Consider the following 26235-nt stretch of genomic DNA (forward strand, 5'->3'; position numbering starts at 1 on the left):
GAAAATGGCACTTGGAAACACTTGTTTGCAGAGCGTCTAAGGCCATCTGGCCGGAAATCGCAAGAAGAAGTGCTCCTTTGTATAATTTAGTTGGTCTGATCTAGGAATCGCGGTAGGCCTACTGCAGTATGAGATATCTGACCTCAAGATGGGATAACAATGTTCCAAGAACACTAACGTACTTCTCAGTCATAGATCCCATTATCATTTGCTAAAAGCATTTTTTGGCTTGGCAGATCTCCTTGCTAACTATACTTCTCCCTATAAACTCTTTTTTCTCTTTCTCGTTTCAATACCTCTACTATCGCCAACAACTCAATTCTTCCGAGAATGAACACAACAGACCAAAAGTTTCCGAGAGAAACGGACTTCGGTGTAGCTGTATAACCTTAAACCAAATTAGAATCGCTTTCAGAACTGATTTAGGAATGGCCACACTTTCTTTTGGCGTATATAATTGTATAGAGTTTTCCGGACGTTGTACATTTAAATTATTATTCGGTTCAATTTTATATGGAGCTCCAACTTATTCAAATATCATATTTTTGAAAATGTCAGGTGGCGTTTTATTTCCGTAGCTACTCATTTATATCATTTATTATCATTACATTAATTAATAAAATAATTGTAATTATTGATAAACAATAAAAAAAGAAAATAATGATTATAAAAAAATGTACTACAAAAAGTAATCTTTTGGTCAAATCAAAACCTAACGATTACTCGAGTAATCTCTAAAATGGCATCACTACCAACATTAGATATTTTCTAACAGTGTGGTAACCCTACAGCTCATATGGTCAGTCGATAACATGTGAAACAGGAAAAAAAAATAAAGTATTGAATGAAATTGAATTAAAAATACTACGGTCTCGCGTATAATTGTTTTCCTTGAAAATAACCCCCCTCTGGAAAACATCAATTCATCCTAAAACCTCATCAAAATGGAGAAGACTAAAATACAAAATTTACCACCCAACATCGATGATATTAACCCTACGGAGAGTATACGTTTTGTGCAGGTGAGGACAGTGGCACGAATTGGCAAATGAAAAGAAGCAAAACAACTAAAGTACTATTTATTTTTTAGTCCCTAAATAATATACCACTAGACCCATCAGATGCGGAACATGTAGTTAAACATATCAGATCTATTATTGAAAAGGAGCTTCGACTCGACCGAGATGAAGCTGAAGGGTGCTGTACAAACTACAATCAAATTACTGTGAATGTTTGTTTCCGCCTGTATTTCACATTCATACAGAAATATGATATTAAAGATAATTATTTCCATGCTTATGTCCAGGGAACAACATTGGAGTGGAGGAAAGAGAACTTTGTCATTTTATATTATATCTTGCTGACTTGTCAACAGACTACGCATATGCACCCCCAAGACATTAAACAAATCTGTCTTATGGCCTTTGCCAATGCTGTAGATTATAATCATACTCACTTATTGGACGTTTTAAAGTGTCTCAATTTGATTTTTAAGAAATGGCCAGATATGGATGTGACTAATGAGGACTTGTCTCTGGATCATATTTATTTCTGTCTACAATCCAATCAACTGGGCATGAGAGATGAAATGTTAACATTTTTACAACGGGTGTGTTTGTGCCGCAACAGAGCTTTGGATTATTTTATACGAATTGTAAACTTTTGGCCCTGGACATATCGAACCAAGCTTTACATGCTGGCCGCAATATTGAATAAGAACTCCCTGGAGGAGCTGATAGCTAAGAGCGGTTGCAACAGAGCTGAATTCTTTAAGGGAATTCGATCGACATTGTGTTACAAAAACTTACTGCCCGCTAGTCAGCATTTAATTAAAGCCTTAAGTGGACAAAGATCTAAAGATCTCCTAATGATGTGCAGTGATATCTTGCAAAATGGTTCTATGCAGGAAATCAGAAATCTTCACCTTCAATGGTTTACACGTATAGAACAAAGAGAAGAGCTATTCAAAATGATTTGGAAAGACATAGCAGCAAAAGATATTTGTGATGATAGCACAAAGAATTATCGTTATGTCCTCTTGCATACCATTTTTGCCAAAGAAATTCTACAAACATCCAGTGAATATTTTACAAAACTGGGCGATGAATATTTGAATAACTACCCCCATTATGATTTGGAATCACAGTTGGTCATACATAAATTTGTGGTGGAGAATTTAAATAATTTAAAAATTGAAAATTGTTTAAGGTTCTTTGTGGATTTTGCAAGATCTCATATGAAGGTGGAAAATGCACAATTTCGTAATACAATTTTGGCCAAAATGGCCATCATTATAAATCACATTGCAAAGTTATATAGCAGAAATAATGCGGAGAATGATTTGGAGTCTAGTGTGGTAGAATTCTTTCAAAATTTACAAAATGATGTAGAATTTGGTATTTCCCAGGAGGCATATCAACCAAAAATCTATGGCCTAAAACTCTTGGAAATCTTAGTGCGATCTTTGTATGGAGAAACAGTTACCAGAAACACCAAAAATTGCTGTCTAAAACATAATCAAATTCTGGCTGAATTCTTGAAACAAAACGGCGTATTTGATGCTGACAAAATTTGCCACAACCTATTTCAGCTTCTAAATGATCCATGTGGATTTGATGATGCTTTGGATTTGATTGTAAAACTCATAGGAATAATAAGAAGCAAAAATGAAAACATTGCCCTGCAGGCTGTAGAAAGAGCTATGGAATGTTGTAATGTCAACGATGTGGATGAAGCAAATTTAAGTTTTCTCTATGCCAGGGTTGCGGTACAGAATTCGGAAGACAATGATCTTATAGCGAATATATTTAAACACATATTGGGTGGCATTAAAAAAAGATTGCCGGTGTTCAAAGAGGATCCCCTGTTTGTATGTAAAACCAAAGGATGGCATTTGTATAGTTCAATTAATGTCCTAAATGAGTTTGCACAAAACAAATCCATTTTATTTTTGGATAATTTTGTGGACCTACTGGATACAATAGAAAATATTGAACTGATGATATTAAATATGCTAAATATTTGCAACAATAAATCGGAGACAGAAGAATTGTCTGCTGCATCATTTGAGGACATGGATAAAAGTTTGGAAATACTAGTGGCACAAAGTAAATTCATTTGTGAAAACCATGAACAATTACGTAAATATTTGCTCATGTCATTTTGGCTGACACTTAAATCCTGTTGTGATTTAGCTGCATCCATGGCGGAAATTGTGGTACCATCTCAAAGTTATGAAGGCAAATTAGACTTCCTGCAAAGATGCATCAACATTAGTGTCATTGTTTTAACAAAGTGTCGCCATAAAGGTGCCATAGAAGCTGCTGGCGTTACTATTGGTAAAATAACAAAATGCGTAACATCACAGCTACCCGAAAAGAGTCCAGAATATGAATTATTTCACACATATTTGCAAAAGCTCTATGATTGTGGTGGCAAGAGGGAGGTCAGCACAACACGCAGAGGAGCAGGGTTTTCAATTATGTTTCTGCATATTGTTAAAAATGAAGATAATCGTGGCAGGCCCATATTAAGAAAAGTTATGCAAAATCTTCTAATGGCAACCAAAAATGATAACACTGCCTTGGATTCGTCTTTCAATTGTGATCGCATAGAAGCTCTACATTTACACTTTCTCTGCGTTTTAGTACGAGACACCGAACTCAGAGAGGCAATGTCGAAATATTACAATGACATTATGATGACTGCAGTCACCCATATCGATAATCCCGAGTGGACGGTTCGCAATGCTGCCCTACAACTGTTGGGGGCTTTGGTACCAAAAATCGTTGGCCAACGTCAGGCAACGGAATTTGAAGAAGCGCTACTCTGGGAACCTTCGGAGGTGACATTTTGTGAAATAACACGGAAATTTAATTTATCCTATGAATACATTCTAAATTATTGTCTTGCCGAGAAAACTGCCACCGGATCGATAATTTTATTTTTAGAATTTCTCCACAAAGTGGAATACATTCACAAACAAGAAACCACAGCGCCAAAGAAGGTGGAAGAATTTCGTGAGCTTATGTGGTCTTTGCTAAGGCATCCATGTGAAAAAGTGCGCAAATTGTCGGCCAAATGTTTTGTACGCTCCCATGAATTTAGTCATGAACTACCCAGCGCCTTGTTACAAATTGCCTCGATATTGTTCCGAGTCGAGAATGAAAACTTTTTTGAAGGTCTGATACAGACTATACATCAGGGTGTTTTGAAACTACAACATGATTTGAAATATGTTGTTCCAGAAGAGGAACTGAGAAAATTAATTGATAAAATTAGGACAAGCCTAAAAAAAAACTTTAGACTTAAGCTTAATTACAAATATTATAGCTTATGTAAGCTATGGGATCTGGTAGAATTGCTAAATCAAAATGCAGATCTGAATTCGGCAGAGTCTGTCATATTAAATGAATTGAAGAAATTTCCTTTGAATGACAAAAGAAATTGTACAATAGCATATGATCTATGGCTGCAACGCGTACAACCTGTAAATAATGCATAATTATAGAAATAGTTTTAACGCACAATATTTATTTTTAGTATTAAGAGAAAATACTTCAATTTTACAACTTGATATAAAATAAAAAAACGGAAATGCTTTTTCTAAAATAACTGAGTTTTACTTGCAAAGCTGTAAAATTAAGATAAGACTTATTATTACAATAGGAACTGGGCCAAACCGCCTGATTTATGCAAACATATATATGCATTACGAACTTTTGTGGATAAGACAAAACTGCACCTGTTCGTTTACACAGTTGTGTGACTATTTCCAAATTTAGTCAAAGGGTTGCTGATCAAGAAAACAGCTATAAAAAAATTGATTTGGGCATGTTCGTTTGTTTAAATAACGATATAACGCAATATTAAAGATAGAACTTCGAACTTTTATGTACCAATATGTATTACTAACCTTTTTTTTCTAATTTCAGTATTATCGAACGTGGTGAATCGGAATGCGGCGATCTAATTGAGGCACACAAAAAATGCATGCGAGAACAAGGATTTAACATTTAAAATAGTTTCGTAGCAGCAAACAAATTGGATTACTTAATTTTCTGTTAAAATGTATTCTATTCTTATGACTCTATCCCAAAATCTCGAGTTCATTTCGAAATGAAAAATTTCAAAGAACTTCTTTATAGCAATGTGTAGTCATTATGTTTTATTAATATGAAAAAAACGACGCTTAATTTATTAAAACAAAAATATGTTAAAATTAAAGAAAAAATAAACCAAATGAACAAAATAATAACATTTAATATTTAAATGAAATGCCTTTTAATTTAAATATATTTCAAATTTTCAAAACCAACAACAATTGCCATATAAATGGTAATGAGGAACATTACAAAGAAAGCTAAAAATCTTGATGGTTGTGGCACCGGACGGAAGGCATACACCAAGGTGTGAATAATACGTGCCACAGAGGCTACGCGAAACAGATTGCAGGCAATTGTGGGATTTGGATCCGTGCAAATGTAAAGTAAGGCCATGGTGAAGTAGGGCAGAATATTTTCCATATCATTGCGATGGGCTCTGTAATAATAAAATTCAAAAATTAGTTGATGATTGGCGTTGATATTTTCCATAACATACCTTCTAACTCTTTCCACATGTGGATCATTGAAAGCTACTTCTATATTCTTGAAAAACAGATCCTCTTGATTTGGGAATACCTAAAACAGTTCGAGAAAAAGGAGTATATTTTCAATATGAGTTTAACATTGAAATTTCGTATATTTCCAATTTAAACGTCTGTGTGTATGTGATAGTCTACCTTTTTAAGAAGACTGTGTGGCATAAGACCCAAAATCTGTAAAATTTCAAAACTTTTAACTTTTCCAATAATTTTGTTAATTTTAATTAGTAAATTCCAATTATTAAAAAATATGAAAGAGAATCTAAATTTTGAAATAAAGCTGACTAAATCCATTAATAAAATAAAAAAAAAATTATATTATGGTGCAAGTTCAAGTTATAAGCGCGCCTCTTAAAACATTAAATTTGTTCAAATGTTGTAAATGATGAAAGGAAAGAAAAGACAACGAAAGCACTACTACCAACTATAGAGCGTGCATTTTAGTTTTGTTTTTTTTTTTTTTTTTTTTTTTTTGGGGGGGGGGGGGTATATACGTTACACTTAGAAATATTGGTCCAAGGCATAGGATGTCATATATGGATCTTACTATCTCCATGAGTTAATCTAGCTATATGTGTTCGTCCTGTAATTCGCTTGTAATTATGGTCCAAAATTTTGCATGGAGGTGGGGTTAATATTTTTTTATTTTTTCATGCGATATTTTTTTATCGCATGAAATTTTTTCAATATGACTTACAATATTGAATTGAAAATATTTTAATATGTTTTTCACCTTACAATACTACGTATTATATTCAGGTCGCAATTATAGTCCGATATTCACAAAATTTTGCATGGCAGTAAGTTTAGGTCAAAGATCAAAATAGAAGCCCATTGTTTTGGAATATCTTCACAGATATTTAATGGACCAAAAACCTAAAAATTGTCTAGATTTTGCAATCGCTCTACAGTTCTCAAGTAAAAACCAATAGACATGGATTCTTATACCATCAACCATATGGTTTGATACGTATATACGGTATTATTATAAAAATTAGATCGAGTTCGGAGATGGGCAATATCGGTTCACTCCTTCCGGTACCTCCCCCACAAAATATCAAAATTTTCACAAAAAAAAAAAAAAAAAAAAATATTTTACTGCACATAAAGAGAAAGTATAATCCGATTTTGCTCCAACTTTGCAAATCCTAATATATGCCTCAGTGCTAGGTTAGGTGGGAAAATGGACAGTATCGGTCTACTCCATGAAGTACCTCCCACACAAAGGAACAAAATTTTGAATAATTATCTTATAAAATGTGATATAAGAGTCTGATTGTCTTCAAATTACACACATTAGAATATTTTTATGAACCCGAAGTCTGGTGTGAACATGGAATATACCGGTCCACTCCTTCTGGTACCTCCCCCATATAGGGTCAAATTTATGAATGTTCATGAAGCTCATAAAACGCGATATTATAATCCGATTCCATTCGACTTGATACATCTTAATATTTCCATCAACACAAGATCAGTTATAAAGATGATAGAGATCAGAACATTTCTTCTGGTACCTCCCTCACATAGTGTTCAAGATTTTGAAAAACAAAACGGTTAAAGAAAGCGAAATAAGCATCCAACTGTCTTCAAATTTCACACATACAAATATTTCTGCTAACACACCCACCAAGGGTCAAAATTTTCAATACTTTTATGTGTCAAACTTGCGAAACACGTCAGCGATTCTTTGCAACTTGCTATATCTAAATATTTCTCTAAACCAGAAACCTGAGGTGAATATGGAATTTATAAACTGGATATAAATCTTCTATTTTTTTGTAATGAAAACTATAACATATCTCATTCAAAGTGAAGGAAGTAACCAATATAGTCCAGAACTGGCACTTCACAATATTTATATATAATATATATTTAGGTCCGATATGAAATGGTACATTTTGGCCCATTCCATCGGAACCTACTCCATAGAGGGTCAACAATTTGAATAATTATAACATAATATATATTTTGTGTAATCGAACTTTGGCTGAGAGTACACATCTGTCGGCAATACCGACTGACAGTTTTAAACTTGTTTTGTTTACAATTTGCAATGAAATTGGAAAAAATTCAATATTTGAAATTTTTGGCAGAACTAACTGAAACTTTCAACAGAATTGTCTGAAATTTGGTATTTGGAGTTCATAATGTGTTTTAGACACTTTGATTTAGATTGTTTTGCAAATATTATAAACTGAATTATTTCAGGGTCTGTAACTATGCAAGGTTAGAAGTTTTCCTCTTATTTCCACTATAATCTTTGTTAGTTTCAGTTCCTATCTTAATTTTTTGTCTTGAAACGAATTTTGTTTTAAAAATGGATCTCAAGTATATCTACTATTTTTGGACTCTAAATAGGTTGTTTTCTCTTTCATTCGTGCGCTAGATACCAGAAGTTCTTGGTTCGGTAATTTTTGTTTTCTTCTTTCAAAAATCAATCCCGATTTCAGAGAACTGTAGTTCTAATATCAGAACGGTTTTTCGAAAATGAATTTATAATCACGTTATCGTTTGTCAAAATTTACTCTTGTGAAATATTGAAATTTTGTGTCTTCTTACCTTATTGCGGAAGCGTTGCAATGCCGTTAGCATAGACATCAACAACATTTTGCCAACCAAAACACTGGTCCATAGTAAGAAACAACAAAAGACGCGATTCTCAAGGTTCAGCAGAGAGAAGCCACCACTGGGCGTTGATTTGTTGTTGGGTATCGATGACATGGTCGCAGCATCCATTTTAATTCGTCTGATGTGTAGAATGTGTCGAAACTTGTTTACTTTTTAATGATCGGATCGCAAAACTGCAACGTAATAAAAGTGCGAGTGTGTGTATGAGTATAATAATGAAAGAATTTGGATCTGCAAAAAAATATGTAAATAAATATTAAAAATGTATTTAAATACATATTAACAATGAATATAAGTATATATATATTTAATTCAGTTTTGTTTGGAATTTGATCCGGACATTCCTATGAAAAACGTATGTAAATGAAGATAATAGCACATCATATTTTAATTGAAAATACGTAGACAATGGAAAAATTGACAGATCCTATATTGTCTTTCAATTATTCGACGATTATTTTTTAAATTGCACTTAGTTTACCTTAATAAAATACGTCAGCTATAAGTATATTATGCAAATTATAACTCTACCCAGCAAATGCTTGGAAGCAACACATCAAAGTATATAAACTTTAAGGGGTTATTTAGTCAAAATAAGTTAAAAAGCTGTAAGTTCGGCTAGGCCGAACTTTGAATACCCTCCACCATTTGGAACGAATTTGTCAATTTTCAAAAAAAAAATAAAATCCGTTAAAAATTCCTTTAAAATCTTAAAAATACCAAATGTAGCCATTATATTACGGTCTACATATATGACGACGTGGACCTTCATGGGCATGTTTTGTCATAAGCCATTACAATATTCAAATGCGAAACTTAAAAACAAAATCGGTGAATAATGTCGCTAATAATACAGAATATCGGGAGGTACCGTTATATGGGGGCTATACGAAGACATGGACCTACACAGACAATTTTCTGTCATAGGCTGTAGTATCCATTACGAACTTCAAATACCAAATTTGAAACAATTCCGGTGAATAATGTCGCTAAAATCATCAAAATACCGAATATCGGGAGGAATCGTTATATGGGGGCTATACGAAGACCTATAGCCCAACCTACTTCATTTCGTTCGGAAGCTAGAGTGATTTCTACAGACGGATAGACGGACGGACAACGCTAAGTCGACATAGAATTTTATGCTGATCAAGAATATACATACTTTGTGGGGTCTAAATGTATATTTAGAGGCGTTGCAAACGGAATGACAAACTTAATATATCCTCCATACTATGGCGGAGGCTATAAAAATTAACCCCAAACTGACCTTTTTGGTGCTTTTTTAGAATATGGTTAAAAACTCCATTTAAACGGGATCGTAGCAAGTCAACATATTTTACAAAAGTATTTGTCATAATATTCTCTTACAGGTCACAGAGTACATCAAAGTCTATATCTTACCCATGGCAGAAGAATACAGGTAGATGCATTAACGCTTGGGAGCATTGATGTGTCAAAAAAATTTAAATGTTTTTTTTTTTCAAATATAAGTAGATTTTTATATGTTTTCTTATACTACGTCATTCGGAGGCTATTATAATTCGCGTTTTTCAACAATCTTTACAAATTTAAATAATTTTTCATTCAACATTTTCAATTCCAAAATTGGTTTGATAGTTCATTGTCCCAGCAGCTGTGTCGACGCGTCTGCCTATATTTTTCTACCATGATCTTACCTAAACGCCAGAACTTCATAAATGTATTAAAAACGCATTTTTGAGTTAAATATATAGTTTGTGCGAGATTATGCAAAATTCTCTGACAAAGCATAATTTTTGGAGGATGACGTTAAGTATTAAAATATTCTCCATTAAATTTCGCTTTAAGTCACCGAAAAATAGGAAACTGAGTTTACATTATGTATCAAGAAAATATTTTCACGTGAAAATATTTCACAATTTTTATGCTGTGGGAAAATTGCTTTAATTTTGTCTCAGATTAATTTAAAAACTATTTTTTGTTTCTAAATATGAACCTCACAAAATATTTCCTTTGGACATAAAGGCTCTACATTTTGGGAGCTCGTAACAGCTATACTTGATGAAATATGGAAAAATGGCGAGGTTCGTGTCTTTCCGTTTTTGGTATTCATGTGGCGGTGTCAGAATGTGGTTGTTAATCTCTGGCTTATGAAATTGATTACAATGTTACGTTTAACATGGTTGGCGTTAAAAATAGTTGATATTTGTCAATATTTTGGTACAAATTTTTAGTCACTACGTTTGCAGTACTTTGAAATATTTTTTCAGAGTGCCCTTTTTTTAGTTTATAAAACTTCTTAGTCTGTATAAAGATGGAGTCACATCTTCTGACCCAGATGCAGGCTATCTCAAAGCAAACTTATATTTCTTTCGTCGGGAAACATTTCATTTTATTTTCGATTTTTAAACTCACTTTGAACGTTTACGCGATGTCAGGTTTAGATTCGATCAAATGTTACTGCGCCAGCGTTTAAAACTCGAATGATTTTGACACAAACTCTAAAGATATACAGATTTAAGCTCTATGACGTTGATTATTACTGCTTGAATGAAACAGCATTCAGAATTGTTTTGTTGCTGCATCGCTGTGCTTTTGCAAGTGTATTGAGTTGGCTGCGACACAATTGACTAAAACAAGTCAAGAGAGAAATATCTAGTTTCACTGGCATACAGGTATTTTTTTTAATTGGTGATAAATATCGACTTACGGACACTTTTCTGGCCTATCGGTAGTTTCAAATAAGTTTTGGAATGATGCCTTTCTTTAGCATTTAAATATTAAATATTTAATTTTGACCTACTATATTTAGGGGATAAATTTGTAAAACACTATTGCAATTATTTGCTGTTTTCCGAGGTTATTATTTTGTTGCATTGTAAACTTCTATGTTGCTATAGATTAAGAGAAACCAAACTTGGCTTGTGTCTCTCTTAGCCTCAACTTGTATATTACATTGAAGCTTTTGTGTAGTTAAAAACGAATTATACAGTAGAACCTCTGTAAATCCTCAATACGATTTTTAGTATGGAGGGTATATTAAGTTTGTTATTCCGTTTGTAACTCATTGAAATAATCATTTTAGACCCAACAAAGTATATATATATACTTGATCAGCATAAAATTCTATGTCGATTTAGCAATGTCCGTCGGTCTGTCCGTGTGTGGAAATCACTCTAGCTTCCGAACGAAATGAAGAAGGTTCATAAAATTTTACTCAAATGTGTATTATGTCTGCAGGACTTTTGGTATTGAAAATGGGCTATGTAGGTCCACGTCTTCGTATAGCCCCCATATAACGGTACTTCCCGATATTCGGTATTTTGATGATTTTAGCGACATTATTTATCGGAATTGTTTCAGATTTGGTATTTAAAGTTCGTAATGAATACTACAGCCTATGACAGAAAATTGTCTGTGCAGGTCCACGTCATTGTATAGCCCCCGTATAACGGTACCTCCCGATATTCGATATTTTGATGATTTTAGCGACATTATTAACCGGAGTTGTTTCAAATTTGGTATTTGAAGTTCGTAATATATACTACAGCACAAAACAGAAAATGGTCCATGTAGGTCCACGTCTTCGTATAGCCTCCATATAACGGTACCTCCCGCTATGCGGTATTTTGATGATTTTAGCGACACTATTTACCGGAATTGTTTCCAAATTGGTATTTAAAGTTCGTAACAGATACTACGACTTAAGACAGAAAATGGGCTATGTAGGTTCACGTCTTCGTATAGCCCCCATATAACGGTACTTCCCTATATTCGATATTTTGATGATTTTACCTACAGATTTTTTTTTCAAGTTTCGCATTTGTATATTGTAATAGCTTGTGACAAAAGCCTTGCCTATGTAGGTCCACGTCGTCGTATAGACCCTAATATACGGATACTTTCGGTGTTTTTAGGATTTTAACAGAATTTTTAACGGATTTTATTTATTTAGTTTTTTTTTGTTTTGAAAATTGCCAAATTTGTACCAAATGGTGGAAGGTATTCAAAGTTCGGCCCGGACGAACTTACAGCTTTTTTACTTGTTTTTATTAAGAATTTTAAATACGGAATATAATTAGGTACCAATATTTAGGGGCTATACGAAGACCTGGACTAGGCTATAGTATCCATTACGAACTTCAAATACCAAATTTGAAACAATTCCAGTACGGAATATCGGAAGGTGCCGTTGTATGGGGGTTATACGAAGACGTGAACCTGCACAGATAGTTTTCTATAATAGGTAGTATCGATTACGAACTTCAAATACAAAATTTGAAACAGTTGTGATGAATAATGTCGCTAAAATCATCAAAATACTGAATATCGGTAAGTTATATGGATGCTATACGAAGGCTGGACCTGCACGGACAATTTTCTATCATAGGCTATAGCATCCGTCAGGAACTTCAAATACCAAATTTGAAACAATTCCGGTGAATAATGTTGCTAAACTAATCAAAGTACTGGGTTTGGAGGGGTAGCGTTATATGGGGGCTGTGGAAAGACGTAGACCTGCATAGCCAATTTTCCGTCACAGACATTAGTAACCATTATGAACTATTATTACGAAATTACAAAATATGGAAAATAGGGGCTATAACTAAACGTGGATCTTTATAGCCGATTTTCAGTACTAAAAGTCCTGCAGACGAAACACACATTTGAATAAAATTTTAGCTAGAAGTGATTCCCTCAGACAGACGGTCATCGTTAAATTGACATAGAATTTTATGCTGATTAAAAATATATATACTTTGTGGGGTGGGTCTAAAATGTATATTTCGAGGTGTTACAAACGGAATAACAAACTTCATATACCATTCATACTATGGTGGAGGGTATAACTAGGACTGTTGTAAGCGGCTTAACAATATCCTTATGCTTTAATGATTTCTTTCCTTTCTGCTTTCGATTTTTAGATAACGTCACTCGGTTGTCGATTGACCGAAAATCGTAATTTTACGAAAACACCAGGCAAACAGAAGTAGGAAAAGCAAGACGAAAAATATGTATGGTGTTGCTAGCATGACGAATTATGTCCTACCATATTTTCACAATAAATCAAAGCCAACTTTAGGGAGTGTATTTTTCGTATGTGACTTTCAGCCTTGAAGTATGCTCTAAATTTTGTTTTATTTTGCATTGAATCAAAAAGAAACCCTAAATAAAACAACTTTCTTTTAAAAACATTTAAAATACAATTTTGTTTTATTAAAAAATTTACGAAATAACAAATATTTCTTTTAAAAATGTTTTATAGACTTTATTTGGGAGGTATTATTTTAATTGTTCTAAAAAAAGTATAACTATTTTTTTACAAAAATATACAATTGTACATACTTAACACTATTACATGCGATATATATATTCGAATATTTGATTTTAACAAAAAATAAATGTATAACAGTTTATGTTAATATAACAGATTACAACTAATAACGATACGAAAATATAGAATATAAAAAAAATTATGTGGGCAAAAATAAAATTGGATGAGAAAAACAGAGATTGAATAAAAAAGAAAATAAATTACAACTGAAAAAATGTTTACAAAAAGAGACAAAATCAAAGATATAATTATGAAAATATTGTACAGGAAGTGATCTTCTATTTATAACAGAGAAATATGGGGAGTATAAAAAAAGAAATTCACAATTTAAGCTAGATAAGTACAGATCACAGTCAGGAAATGACACATGAGACACATTTCCCATTATTTTCTATTCAAAATTCAAATAAATTTCATTTCATATCTTCTTCATTGTGATCGTAGGCCTCATTCGTTACACCATTGGTGGCGGTGGTGGTTTCCTTGTGGTCTTCGTTGTTCTTGATTCTTTGTGGAGTTGATGGTGCCGCCGGCGGTAATTGTCCCATTTGTTCATTATTGGGTCTAACGGATTTCTCTCCGGCTTCTGGATCACCTTCTTCACTGTGTGTTACATATTTATAACGCATTGCCAATAACATGAATATAAACATGTCGATGATCATGAGACCAGCAAAGAGAGCGAATTCAGCAGCCTGTGAAAAAGGAAAGAGAATTAAAGTTAATTAGATGCGATTTTACCGACAGATGTATACCCTTAGGCAATGTTCGATTAAATATATTTTGACTTCTCTTATGATTATTCAAAGGATTGTTCCTCTATGGAGTAGGTTCCGAAAAAATGGGACAGTATTGTCCATTTCATATCGGACCAAAATAAATATCATATGAACAATCCGACGTGCCAGGTTTGGACTATATCGACTAATTCCTTCACTTTATATGAAATATGTGATAATCTTTAGAAATTGTTAAAATGTGACTGAAGTATCAGATATAGTCGACCGAAATATTCCATTTTTATACTTCATCTAATGCAGATAAAAATATTGGTATGGGCCAAATTACAAGAAAATCGAACAGTTAAATTCCGATAAATTCCATATTCATCTCAGGTGTCTGGTTGAGAGAAATATTTGGATATAGAAAGTTGTAAAGAATCGCTGACTTGTTTCGCAAGTTATGACAGATAAAATAATTGAAAATTGTGACTCTTTGTGGGTGAGGGTGGGATTCGCAGATATATATCATCTTCACAACAGATCTTGTGTTAGCAAAAATGGTTGTATGTGTGAAATTTGAAGAGAGTTGGATGCTAATTTCGCTTTCTTTGAGCGTTTTGTTTTTCAATATCTTGAACCCTATGTGGGGGAGGTACCAGAAGAAATGATCCGATCCGATCTCTACCATTTTTATAACAGATCATGTGTTGATAGAAATATTAAGATGTGCCAAGTCTGAATGGAATCAGATGTTAATTTCACGTTCTATGAGCTTCATGGATATTCAAAAATTTGACCATTTGTGGGGGAGGTACTAGAAGGAGTGGACCGATATATCCCATCTTTACAGCAGATCTTGTGTTAGTAGAAATAATGGGATGTGTGAAATATCAAGAGAACCGGATGCTTATTTCAGATTTTATGATGGTTTTGGTTATTCAAAACTTAGACCTTTTTGTGGGGGAGGTACCAGAAGGAATGATCCGATCTCTTCCATCTTTATAACAGATCTTGTTTTGATAGAAGTATTGAGATGTACCAAGACTGAATGGAATCGGATGTTAATTTCCTCTTTTATGGGGTTCATGGATACTCAAAATTTTTACGTCTTTGTGGGGGAGGTACCAGAAGGAGCGGACCGATATATCCCATTTTCACAACAGACCTTGGGTTAATAAAAATATTGTGATGTGTGTAATTTGAAGAGATCCGGATGCTTATATCGGATTTTAAAAGAGTTATAATTATTCAAAATTTTGGCCCTTTGGGGAGAGGTACCAGAAGTAGTGGACCGATATTGTCCATTTTCGCACCTGACCTAGCACTGATGCAAATATTAGGATTTGTAAAGTGGGAGCAAAATCGGATCATACCCTTTTGGTACTGTAAAATATTTTTTTCGACCTTTTGTGGGTGGAGATACCAGAAGGAGTGGACCGATATTGCACATCTACGAACTCGATCTAAGTTTGATAATAATATTACGATGTACCAAGTTTGGACCAAATTGGATATTCCATTCGAGAGTTACCATGCGCAACAGCTAGGCAGACAGACAGACGGACGGACATCGTTAGATCGACTCCAAATGTCCTGAAACGGATTTGGTTCAAAGATACCTAGGGTATAAATCCGTTATTTCGATGAGGCACACTTTGGTATATACCCTCTATAGCCATATAGCTGAGGGTATAATAATCTAAACAAAATCGGATAACCCTTACTCTTCCAAAGAGGTAAATTATTTTGTATATAAATATTGATATTTTGTAAAGGAAATACCATAAGGAGTGGACCGATACTCCTGATCTCTGGACTCGATCTAAGTTTGGGATAAATATTACTAGAGTTATTGTGCCCATCACCTAGCAAGATCGACAGAAATGGATCAATTGATATTTAGTGTTTCTGAAACTATCCAATGCTCTTTCAGAATATAGTTTATAAATAAGTAAAAAATCACCAAAGTCCGGCCGGGCCGAACTTTGAAACTTGAAAAATATTAAAAAAATTCATAGAAAAATACAGTTTGAATGAAAACCTTTTTTAGGGGAAATACGAAGACGAGGACCTCCGTATGGATTTTTTTGTCATAGTCTAGGCATTAGGGCCTTCAAATATGAAATTTAAAACAATTCCGTTGAGTAATGTCGCTAATATCATCAAAAGGCCGAAAAAGGGGGGTACCGCTAATGTATACGAAGACGTGTTCTGCATAGACAATTCTCTGTCATAGGTTGAATTATCCATTACGAACTTCAAATACGAAATTTGAAACAATTCCGGTGAATAATGTTCCTAAAATCATCAAAATATCGAATAAAGGGAGGTAACGTTATATGGTGGCTATACAAAGACGTGTACCTGCAAAAATATTTTGTGTCATAAGCTGTATTACCCATTATGAACTTTAAATAAGAAATTCGAAACGATTCCAGTGAATAATGTTGTTAAAATCATTAAAATATGGAATATCGGGAGGTATGGTTATATGGTGGCTACATGAAAGCGAGGACCCACATAACCCATTTACGAACTTAACCTAATGGCAAAATACACATTTATGCAAAATGTTTGCATTCTGTCAATTTTTACGCTGATCACGAATATATATATATACTTTGTTGGGTCCGATACCCTGTACATACCTGTGATTCGAAGAATTTCAATTCGGCTATCACAACTACCAACATATTACCAATGGCCACCGACAAAAGCCAACAGGCTTGCAATACCGATTTCATACTCTGGGGAGCTTGAGTAAATGAGAATTCCAAACCGGTAATGGAGAACATAATTTCCGCAGCGGTGATGACAATGATCTGGGGCAACTGCCACATCATGTGGACAGAGTTGGGTTCGGTTACAACATGTTGTTGATAATTCTAAAAAAGAAAAAAAAAAACAAGTTTTAAAAAATCTCCCATACCGAAGTCCCGAAGTCTACTTACAAATCCCTCCTTGAAATTTCCATTGGCCATTAGAACATATACACCTCCAGCACGGGCAGTCAGATTCATAACCACTTGATCATTTAGAGCTAGAACAGCTTTTCCCCTCGCCACAGTTATCAACTGTGATGTGTTGTACGAGGCCAACTCTGTCACGGTGTTGGCTGCATCGACAATGGTAAAGTTACCCTGACCAGCAGGAATATTTAACATGACACGGACCAAGGGATTACCCAATTTGGGTTGTTCCGGACTATCCATGAATTCATGCATACGATCGTTAGCAATGAAATAACTGACGGCCTTGCCGGGCATCGTTTTAATCATACCCGATATTCCAGGACATGCAGGATCCGCCGATGAGGCATCAAAACGATAAGAAGTAAGCATGGCCGATGGAACTTCCCTCTCCATCCACAAACCCAACGCCGGTACATGGCTCTCATTTTTCATATCACTCATGGGGAATTCGGTTAGGAATTTATAATCACATGGCATGCCATTGTAAATCCGCAGCTGTGATGTTGTGGGTCCAGGGACAACCGGAGCCACCGCCTCCAATTTCAGTTCCACAAATGCCGACAGCAAGAAAGCTCCCGCAGCCAACAAACCCCCAAGTGTCAATTTCTGCAAGGGTCTACGTATGCCAACCATGGACAACAGGGGATACAAGACATAATCGAACAATGGAATAAAGGCCAAAATCAGCAGAGGATTAACCACCTGCATTTGATCGGGTTTAATGAAGAAACCAAATATTTCACCATCCATGCGGGTGGCCTGGAAAGTCCATCTTGAACCCTGTTGATCGAACAATGCCCAGAAAACGGGGAAAGGCAAAAACAAAACCAAAATCTTCAGCAACGTCTTTACATCGGAAACCATTTTGGAGCCCACAGCAGGTTCGGCATAGTCCAACCAATGTGCCTTGGGTTTTGTTTTGCGTTCTCTTCTCCAGCCACTTATGGCCTGGCTAATGCAACGTGAGACACCCAAAATCATGTTTCCTGCTGGGGGTTTCATTACATACAACCTCTTGCCGGCCACAAAAATCACCACCGACAATAACATCAGAACAGCAGGAACACCAAAGGCCAATGAGAAACAATCATTGTCGCCAAAACAATGGACATCTTCACGGAGGATGGGAGTTACCGAAGTTGAAATCATGGAACCCGCGTTAATGGCAAAATAGAAAAGGGAAAAGAATGTGGCCAATTGTTTTTCTTGTTCGGGAAGGCGGAATTGATCACCACCAAATGCAGATACGCAAGGTTTGATGCCGCCCGTGCCAATGGCAATGAGAACGAGGCCTAATATGGTTACAGCCCTAAGAAAAAATAAAGAATTTATTTAAAAAAAAATATCGATTTTAAAGGGGGTTGACTTACTGCACAGGTAGCTTCAGCACCGGCACTGCGCCCAAGGCCATAATGACACCACCAATGGCATAAACAATGGACAAATTCAGAATGGTCTTGAATTTGCCCAGCCAACTGTCAGCAACGATGGCACCCACCAGGGGACACAAATACACCAACATCGTAAAGACATGGAACAAGACCGTCGACGTATCATCGTCATATTGCAGTTTACTGGTCAGATATAGAACCAAGATGGCTGGAAAGAGAATGAGATATTTTTTAAGTCGGATTAGAAAAATAATTAAAAAGAACGATAAAATATTTGAGTTATGAATTGACTTCGAAGAAAAATATTTCGATCGAGGGCAGTATTGCTATCGATCGCGCAGACAGTGAAAGATCCTAAGACAGCCCAACATTAACCAGTCGTTCAGTGTATGGCGCCCAAGATCAATAAGAATATATGGGAGAATTTTGCACAAACTCATATAAATACGGCTTAAACCTTAAAATATGCTTTACTATCACCATACTATGGAGGGTTTATTGACTTTGTCATTCCGTTTGTAACTCCTTGAAATACTCATGTCTTGATCAGCGTAAAATTCGAAGTCGATTTAGCGATGCCTGTCTGCTAAAATTGTGCACATATGTGAATTTTCCCAGTATGCAAGTGGGTCATGTCGGGTCACGTTTGCATATAGTCCCCATGCAACGGTACATCCCGATATTCGGTATTTTGATGATTTAAGCGGCATTATTCGTCGGAATTGTTTCAAATTTGGTTTTTGAAAAAATTACTTATGAAGGTCCACGTATTCGTATAGACCCCATATTTTTCTATGATTTTTTTTGAAAAATTTCAAGTTCCTTCAAAATTGTGGAGCGTATTAAAAGTTCGGCTCGGCTAAGATGCTTTTTTATTTGTTTTTGTCTCTAATTTCATAATCAAGCGGTCTTTACCTATTAATTTTGAAAAAAGTAAGTAAGAAGATCCTAAGCAGTTGAGGTTGGTCAGCGATTCTAGAGGGAGGTTCTCGAAGGCAATGATATAATCACAATGATCTCTAGACTGAAGAAGTATGTAAGTGGCGACCCTCATTTTACAGTCTTTTTCAGTTTTTGGCGCCCAACCTTTACAATTGCTATGATCAAACGTATTACGAAGGAAGTGAGTCAAAAAGAATCGAAAGTTATTGCATCGCATTTGCTGGTAAGTACGCTGACAATGTGTCGGAAGCCGAGTTTAGGGAGTTCAATTTGAGGCTGAAGTTTGTGAAAGGTATCCTCATATTCTTAAGTGGTCTGTTCTGAGCCAAAACTAAAGGTCATTCTTAACTAGCACGTCTTGGAGATTAAAAACTTAAAATAGTTGGGAAGGAAACAACCGAGACCCTAATCATCATCTTTGGAAGGTAGTTCCAGTATTGCAACTTACTAAAGATGATTCTGTGGAAAAACCTAAAATCCCCTGCAGTGTAGTAGAAGAGTCCCCGAGAAGATAAAGCAAGGTAGAGAAGTCAGTGAGACCACTAAAATCATATGTAGGGATAGCCCGGTTAGCTACTGTGCTAGGATAATATTGTCTGTTAAGATCGTTGGGGATATTGAAGAACATTATAACCCTCTACGTAAAAAGAGATAATGTAAACCGCACCTAGCGGCATGTGTCGTTGTCTGCGCCAGAAGATTTTCATGGTCGCAATAATTTCTGAAGTATTACCCAAAGGGTCACTTCTGGTAAAAGGGAATCTGAGAAAGATGTCATTTCTGCCAAGGTGAATAAAAGTAGGACAGGCTGTGGTACCGATTACCGCAATTCCCAACCAAGGAACGGCAAAACAGCAGGGAGAGAAAGTAGTGAAGACAATGGGACCCCAAAAATCATTGGGAGGGGCAGCTTGATCTGTTACTAAATTGCAACAAGTAATCATACGTTTTGAAATCCTCCACCATGATATATACGAAGTAAATATGAGAACCTATATCTACTATTTTTTGTAAGGCAGTTAGACACCCATTATAAACCTCAAATACAAAATTTTAGACAAATTGGGGAAAACCATCAGAAAACATACCGGATATTGGGTGGTACCGTTATATGGGAGATATATCACAATGTGGACCAATAATAACTGTTTAAATGGTTAGGCACACATAATAGAACTTAAATATCAAATTCCAGATATATTCGCTAAAAATGTGCAGAAAATCGTCTTGGAATGTGGGGTGTGGGGGCGTTTTATTGGTACTATATACGATGTAGCCCATCTTCGAATTTGGTCTAAGTTCAGACCCAATTTTAACTCCTGAAAGAATTTTCAAAAAGTATGCCTTGTGGTAAAACGTGGTCTGAGGTGAGGATCTCGCTTCTGACAAAGTCTGGTTGATCAAGGATATGTAGTCGACTGATTTTACATGAACTCTCTCGGGGATAGTCTGGCGGTTGTACCGATTACGAACATCTCCATCAGAGAAACTGCAAAGTAATTCGATTTTTCTTTTTAAAATTCGTATTATTCCATTCATACTTCGAATTATTCCATTCGAAATTCAAAACAAAAAAAAAAAACTTTTTTCTCGTATTGTAATTCAAATAAATCCAATTTCAATCGAAATGTTTTGAATTACAAATGGAATTATCGAATAATAAATGAAATTTTAGGAGTTATAACTTAAATATTTTGAATTAGATCTGAACAGATGTACTCTCTCAGCCTATATAATATATTCGTATATATTTTGACTTGCTTCATGATTATTCAAAATGTTGACCCTATGTGGGAAAGGTGCTATAGTAGTGTGACAATATTGCCCATTTTCACACCAGACCTAAGTCTGATAAAATTATTTTGACGTACCAGGTTATATGAGATGTGTGTATATTTTTTTGGAAAGTCTTGTATTTATGTGAGGGAGATGCCAGTAATAGTAGACCGACATATTCCACTTTTCTTTCAAATGCATGATTGGTAAAAATATTGAGATATTCGAATATTGAGAAATTTGTGAAAAATTTGCATATTTTCGCAGTATTCTGGAGGGTGTATTAAAGGCTTGGGCACGCAATCATTTTGGCCGCAGACCTTGGACATTCCAACAAGACTCAGCATCATCGCACTCAGCATGGTTACAAAATGAGGTTCCTGGCTTCATATCCAGCGCACAATGGCCACCAAAATCTCCGGATACCAATCCGTTGGACTACTGTGTCTGGAGTATTTTGGAAAGCAAGGTTGGCACTAAAAAATACCAAAGTGTCAATCACCTCAAGCAAGCGCTTCGCCGGGAATGAGCCAAAATACCGCAGAGCAACATTCGGGCAGGGTGTGACGGTTTCATTGGCCGTTTGAAGGCCAGCCATAATTGGTGCTAAAGGTGACCAATTCAAACAAATCTAAACTTATTCTAAAATTTGATGCTATTTCGGACATTGTTTGCTTTGATTCAATAAAATTTAAAAAAATGTAAAAAGTATGGCGTTTGACTTTGTTGCCGTTTTTTTTTTTAATCTCACCCTGTACATCTGAACAAGTTAGAATGTATCTGTATGGACAATTTATTCTGACTTGCTTAAAGATTATTCAAAATGTTGACTCATTGTGCAATAGGAACTAAATGAGTGGGTTATTATTGTCCCTTTTAGCACCTGTCCTAAGTCTGTTAAAAATATTTCGACGTGGTTACATGAGATATGTGAGTTATTTTCTTTAGGAAAATGTTGTACTATTTTAAGGGAAGTACCAGTAAGAGTGGGCAGACATATCCCATATTTCTTTTAAATGTGTGATTGGTAAAAATATTGAGATATACGAAGTTTGAAAACAATTGGTAACTTTCAACGCAGATTGTCGTAGTAATTTTTAATCTTATTGGTCTGCTATTGAAATTAAGTGTTTTTCTCGATTGTTTATAAGTCTTGGCTAAATTGTTAAAATTCTAACCACATTTTGAAGTTACATTACTGAAACAAACGCGGAAATTAATAACAAACAACAACAACAACACTTGATACTTACTTCGCATGCCATAATAATTGAAACGTTCACAGAACTCATTGCTGATAATAAAACCCACCGACTTGGGATATTTCACCGGCTGCAAAGAAAAGAAGAAAAAAAAAAGACAACAAATTAATTTTATTTGTTTGTTTTCCGAACACATTCCATCACGTTCCATCAAAAAGAAGTAAAATGCAAGTAAGTGAGTTTACAAAAAAAAAAATGTCATTCTGACAATGCAATACAATTGAACAAAAAAAAAAGAAATATCTTTTCCTCAAAACAATGTAAGGCTTTTCAGTTAAAACAGCCAGCCAGCCAGTCGAGTAGATTTGTTGACTATCTTTGCAGTTGTGGTTTTTTATCTCCAGCATGACTTAATTGAATACTGAGATAATTATTCTCTTATGTTTGGTTTGGTGCTGGGAGCCGTTGAACAAAACAGACCGAAACATAACTTGGCAACATAACTCCCAAACAATAATAGCAACAGCAACAACAACAACGGCAATCAACTGCCACAAAACAAGTATCAATCAAATCTTACCAAATGTGACACAGAAATACAACGAGTGAGAGTTTGTCGCAAAATACCAACGGTTGATTGAATGGTTGCAGGTTTTGAAAAAAAGCAAAAGTATTTCTATGAAAATTGAATTTAATAAAATAATAGCTTATTCGTCGGAAAATCTGAATGGCCTTTTAATAGTCTTTGTTACATTGTTCGAACAGCTTTGATGATAATCAAAAGTAATTGCGTATCTTAATAATTACATTAAAATCAAATGTTTAGACGAAATTCTAAGAAATATTGTATCAACAGATGATTTCTTAGAATGAATCTGTTTGAAAAAGTACCTCTGAAAATATTCCTTTCTTAGTTCCTAAGTACGTTGTAAGACTACTATTGTGCGAGTCTTCAGATGGCGGGTATGGATAGAAGATGATTATAATGCTTTGCTATAAATTTTAAATGTTTTTTGGCGACCTGGCTGAGACCGGGTAGCGATAACACCTTACAGAAACCAATATTCCCAGCTGTCCAAAAACTGACATATTGTTTTTATACCCTTAGCTATATGAGGGCATATATCATTTGATACGGCCAAAGTGTGCCGCACAGAAATAACGAATTTAGAACCTAGGACCAAATCCGTGTCAGGACACTTGGAGTCAATCAAGGGGTGTCCGTCCGTCTGTCTATCTGGCTGGCTGGCTGGTGCCCACGATAACTCTCAAAGGGAGTATCCGATTCGGACCAAACTCGGTACATTGTAATATTATTGTCAAACATGGATCGAGTTCGTATAGGGCAAAATTAGACCACTCTTTCTGGAACATCTCGTACAAAAGGTCAGAATTCTCAAAAAAAAAAAAAAATCATTCGCCTTCTTGAAACTTGGAAAATCAGTGATAGGTGAGGTGCTATAAGGGACAATATCGGTATACTCCTTCTTGCACCTCCCTCACGAAGGGTCAATAGACGCAACATTTCTAAAATATGAAAGAAGAATCCGATTGCCTTCAAATTTCGCATATCGCAATATTTCTAAGAACCCTAAGTCTGGTATGAAGATGGTATATATCGGAAGACTCCTTCTCGTACCTCCTTCACGAAGTGTCCGAAGCCTTCAAATGTCGCATTTCCCAATATTTCTAACAACCCTAGGACTAGTATGAAAATGGGCAGATCGGGCTACTCCTTCTCGTATCTCACAATGGATCAACACTATGAATAATCGCAACGTTTCTAAAAGGTGAAAAAAGAATCCGATTGTGTTCAAATTTTGAATATCCCAATATCTCTTCCTATATTGTATATAAACCACTCCTTCTGCTATCTCCCCACAACAGGTCAAAATTTTGCATACCATTCACACTCATAAAATGCAAAATGAACTCCCGAGTCTTTTCAAACTTGGTTGACACAAACATTTTTACCAACACAATATCTGTTGCGAACACCTCCGCTACAAGAGGACAACATTTTTAATTAATATATGTCCCATTAAATTCGAAGCAGGTCAGCCAATTTTCTCAAACTTCGAGTATATCTATATTTATATCAGCCATAGATTCAATAAAAATAAGGGATATGTGGCCCATTTTTTCTAGTTCTACCCCCACAAAAGTTCATAATATGGGCTGAGGGTATACATCTATAGGCAAAACAAAAATTCTATGCTATTTCCAAAATATTTTGATTTCATTCAATAAAATTAAAAAAAAAAAAATGTAAAAATTATGGCGTTTGACTTTGTTGCAGTTTTGTTATTTCAAACTGTATAGGGTATCATAACGTCGGCCCAGCCCAACTTTGACTTTTCTTTACTGGTTTTTATACCCTACAACACTATGTGTTGGGGTATTATAAGTTTGATTGGGCCAACAAATATGTAACACCTCGAAATATTGATTTCCCACATAGGAAAGTATATATGGATCTTCCTATCTCGCCGAGCTGAGTCGATCTAGCTATGTATGTCCGTCCGTCCGTCTGTCCGTCTGTCCATGTTAATTTGTAATCAATCTACAGGTCGCAATTATGGCCCGATCTTCTCGAAATTTTAAATGGAGGTGGGGCTAGGGTCAGAATAGAACCCTATTTCTTTTGGAGATGATCGCATAATATTTAGGGGTCGAAATGGACCAAAAACTGAAAAAATCCTGATTTTGCAGTTGCTCTACAGGTCGCAATTATATACCAATCAAAGCGGAAGTTAGCATGGGGCTAGAGTTTAGGGCTGGGCAGAAGCCTTCCAATTTTGATGGTCATCGGTTAATATTTAGTGGGTGAAATAAGCCATAACATTTGTGTTAAATAAAAGTCAAATTTTGCATTAAACCGCGAATATTTTTAGTCCCGGCGAAATCACGAATAGACGAACATGTCAATTCTGACCGTTACGTAGATGCCGATAGTAAATATATCGGTTATATATAGCGAAATATATACAATGTATATATACAAAGGAAGGGGATGTTAGCTAAAATGCTTATATCTTAAGAATGGCTGAACCGATTTTGACAAATGTTGTCAATCCAGAATGCCCTAATGGCATAAAAGGATGAAATCTAAAAAAACGCATAAAAAAATGCATGTTAATATAGATTTTTTAGTATTTTGTGTCATATTTTTATTTTTTCATAATTTTATCGCATGCGATTTTTTCAGTTTGACTTATAATATTAAAGTGTATATTTTGTAATATTTTTTCACCTTACAACACAGGTTGGGGATATTGTATACGTATTGCAATTATCGTCTGATCCTCACGAAAAGGGCAGGGTTAGGCTCAGAATGGTCAGGCCTATTGTTTTCAAAGATGTCCGCAATATATTTAGGGGTTGAAATTGACCAACAAAAAATGTTCCTGATTTTGCAGCCGTTATAATACAAATAGAAACTAAAGGATACAAAATCTCACATGAAGTTAGAGTTTAGGACTGAATGGACCGCTAATTTGTGTAAAAAATACCAGCATTACTTACAGGCGATATCCGACGGTAGCCAAATATCGTAGACAAGAAAATCATATAGATCAGTCTAAATTTGGACAATCAGGGGGGCCTCTTGCTTTTGGAGGTGGTTCAAATGAACTAAA

At 35.1% G+C, this 26235-nt stretch overlaps 3 protein-coding genes across 5 annotated transcripts in view; 1 reads left to right on the forward strand and 2 right to left on the reverse strand.

The window, feature by feature from the left end:
- The first annotated feature begins 695 nt into the window (after window positions 1–695).
- On the forward strand, window positions 696–4904 carry LOC101900904 (uncharacterized). Its single transcript, XM_005182676.4, has 2 exons — window positions 696–1022; window positions 1091–4904. Exons 1-2 carry the CDS (start codon window positions 945–947, stop codon window positions 4502–4504), a joined length of 3492 nt encoding a protein of 1163 aa, XP_005182733.1. The 5' UTR covers window positions 696–944; the 3' UTR covers window positions 4505–4904.
- A 377-nt stretch (window positions 4905–5281) lies between these two features.
- LOC101900726 (microsomal glutathione S-transferase 1) lies at window positions 5282–10831 on the reverse strand. Of its 2 annotated transcripts, none has more exons than XM_011293869.3 (4): window positions 10673–10831; window positions 8207–8506; window positions 5602–5681; window positions 5282–5541 (listed from the first exon to the last, which is right to left on the reverse strand). In XM_011293869.3, the coding sequence occupies exons 2-4, from the start codon at window positions 8381–8383 to the stop codon at window positions 5289–5291; spliced, it is 510 nt and encodes a 169-aa protein (XP_011292171.1). In that variant the 5' UTR covers window positions 8384–8506; window positions 10673–10831; the 3' UTR covers window positions 5282–5288. The 2 variants fall into 2 exon arrangements, with proteins under 2 accessions (XP_011292171.1, XP_011292172.1); XM_011293870.3 differs by having other exon boundaries at window positions 8207–8448; window positions 10673–10826.
- A 2709-nt stretch (window positions 10832–13540) lies between these two features.
- LOC131800394 (peptide transporter family 1-like) overlaps window positions 13541–26235 on the reverse strand; it is a 44962-nt gene continuing 32267 nt past the window's right edge. For both annotated transcript variants that reach the window (XM_059120959.1, XM_059120960.1), the window contains exons 2-6: window positions 22649–22727; window positions 18657–18885; window positions 17266–18595; window positions 16963–17199; window positions 13541–14287 (exon numbers count right to left, since the gene is read on the reverse strand). In XM_059120959.1, the coding sequence (XP_058976942.1) occupies window positions 14006–14287; window positions 16963–17199; window positions 17266–18595; window positions 18657–18885; window positions 22649–22727 (2157 nt within the window). In that variant the 3' untranslated portion in view covers window positions 13541–14005. The remainder of the gene's footprint in view (window positions 14288–16962; window positions 17200–17265; window positions 18596–18656; window positions 18886–22648; window positions 22728–26235) is intronic.

This window comes from Musca domestica, unplaced genomic scaffold (assembly GCF_030504385.1).
Source record: "Musca domestica strain aabys unplaced genomic scaffold, Musca_domestica.polishedcontigs.V.1.1 18, whole genome shotgun sequence".
Classification (NCBI taxonomy): Eukaryota; Metazoa; Arthropoda; class Insecta; order Diptera; family Muscidae; genus Musca; species Musca domestica.

Bases quoted from the DNA above. Each gene is read 5' to 3' on its own strand.
- LOC101900904 (XM_005182676.4), top strand. From the start codon at position 945: ATGGAGAAGACTAAAATACAAAATTTACCACCCAACATCGATGATATT. The intron at 1,023-1,090 runs GTGAGGACAGTG...TTTATTTTTTAG, and splicing joins AGAGTATACGTTTTGTGCAG to TCCCTAAATAATATACCACT.
- LOC101900726 (XM_011293869.3), bottom strand. From the start codon at position 8,383: ATGGATGCTGCGACCATGTCATCGATACCCAACAACAAATCAACGCCC. The intron at 5,682-8,206 runs GTAAGAAGACAC...GAACTGTTTTAG, and splicing joins TGCAACGCTTCCGCAATAAG to GTATTCCCAAATCAAGAGGA. The intron at 5,542-5,601 runs GTATGTTATGGA...TTATTATTACAG, and splicing joins CATGTGGAAAGAGTTAGAAG to AGCCCATCGCAATGATATGG.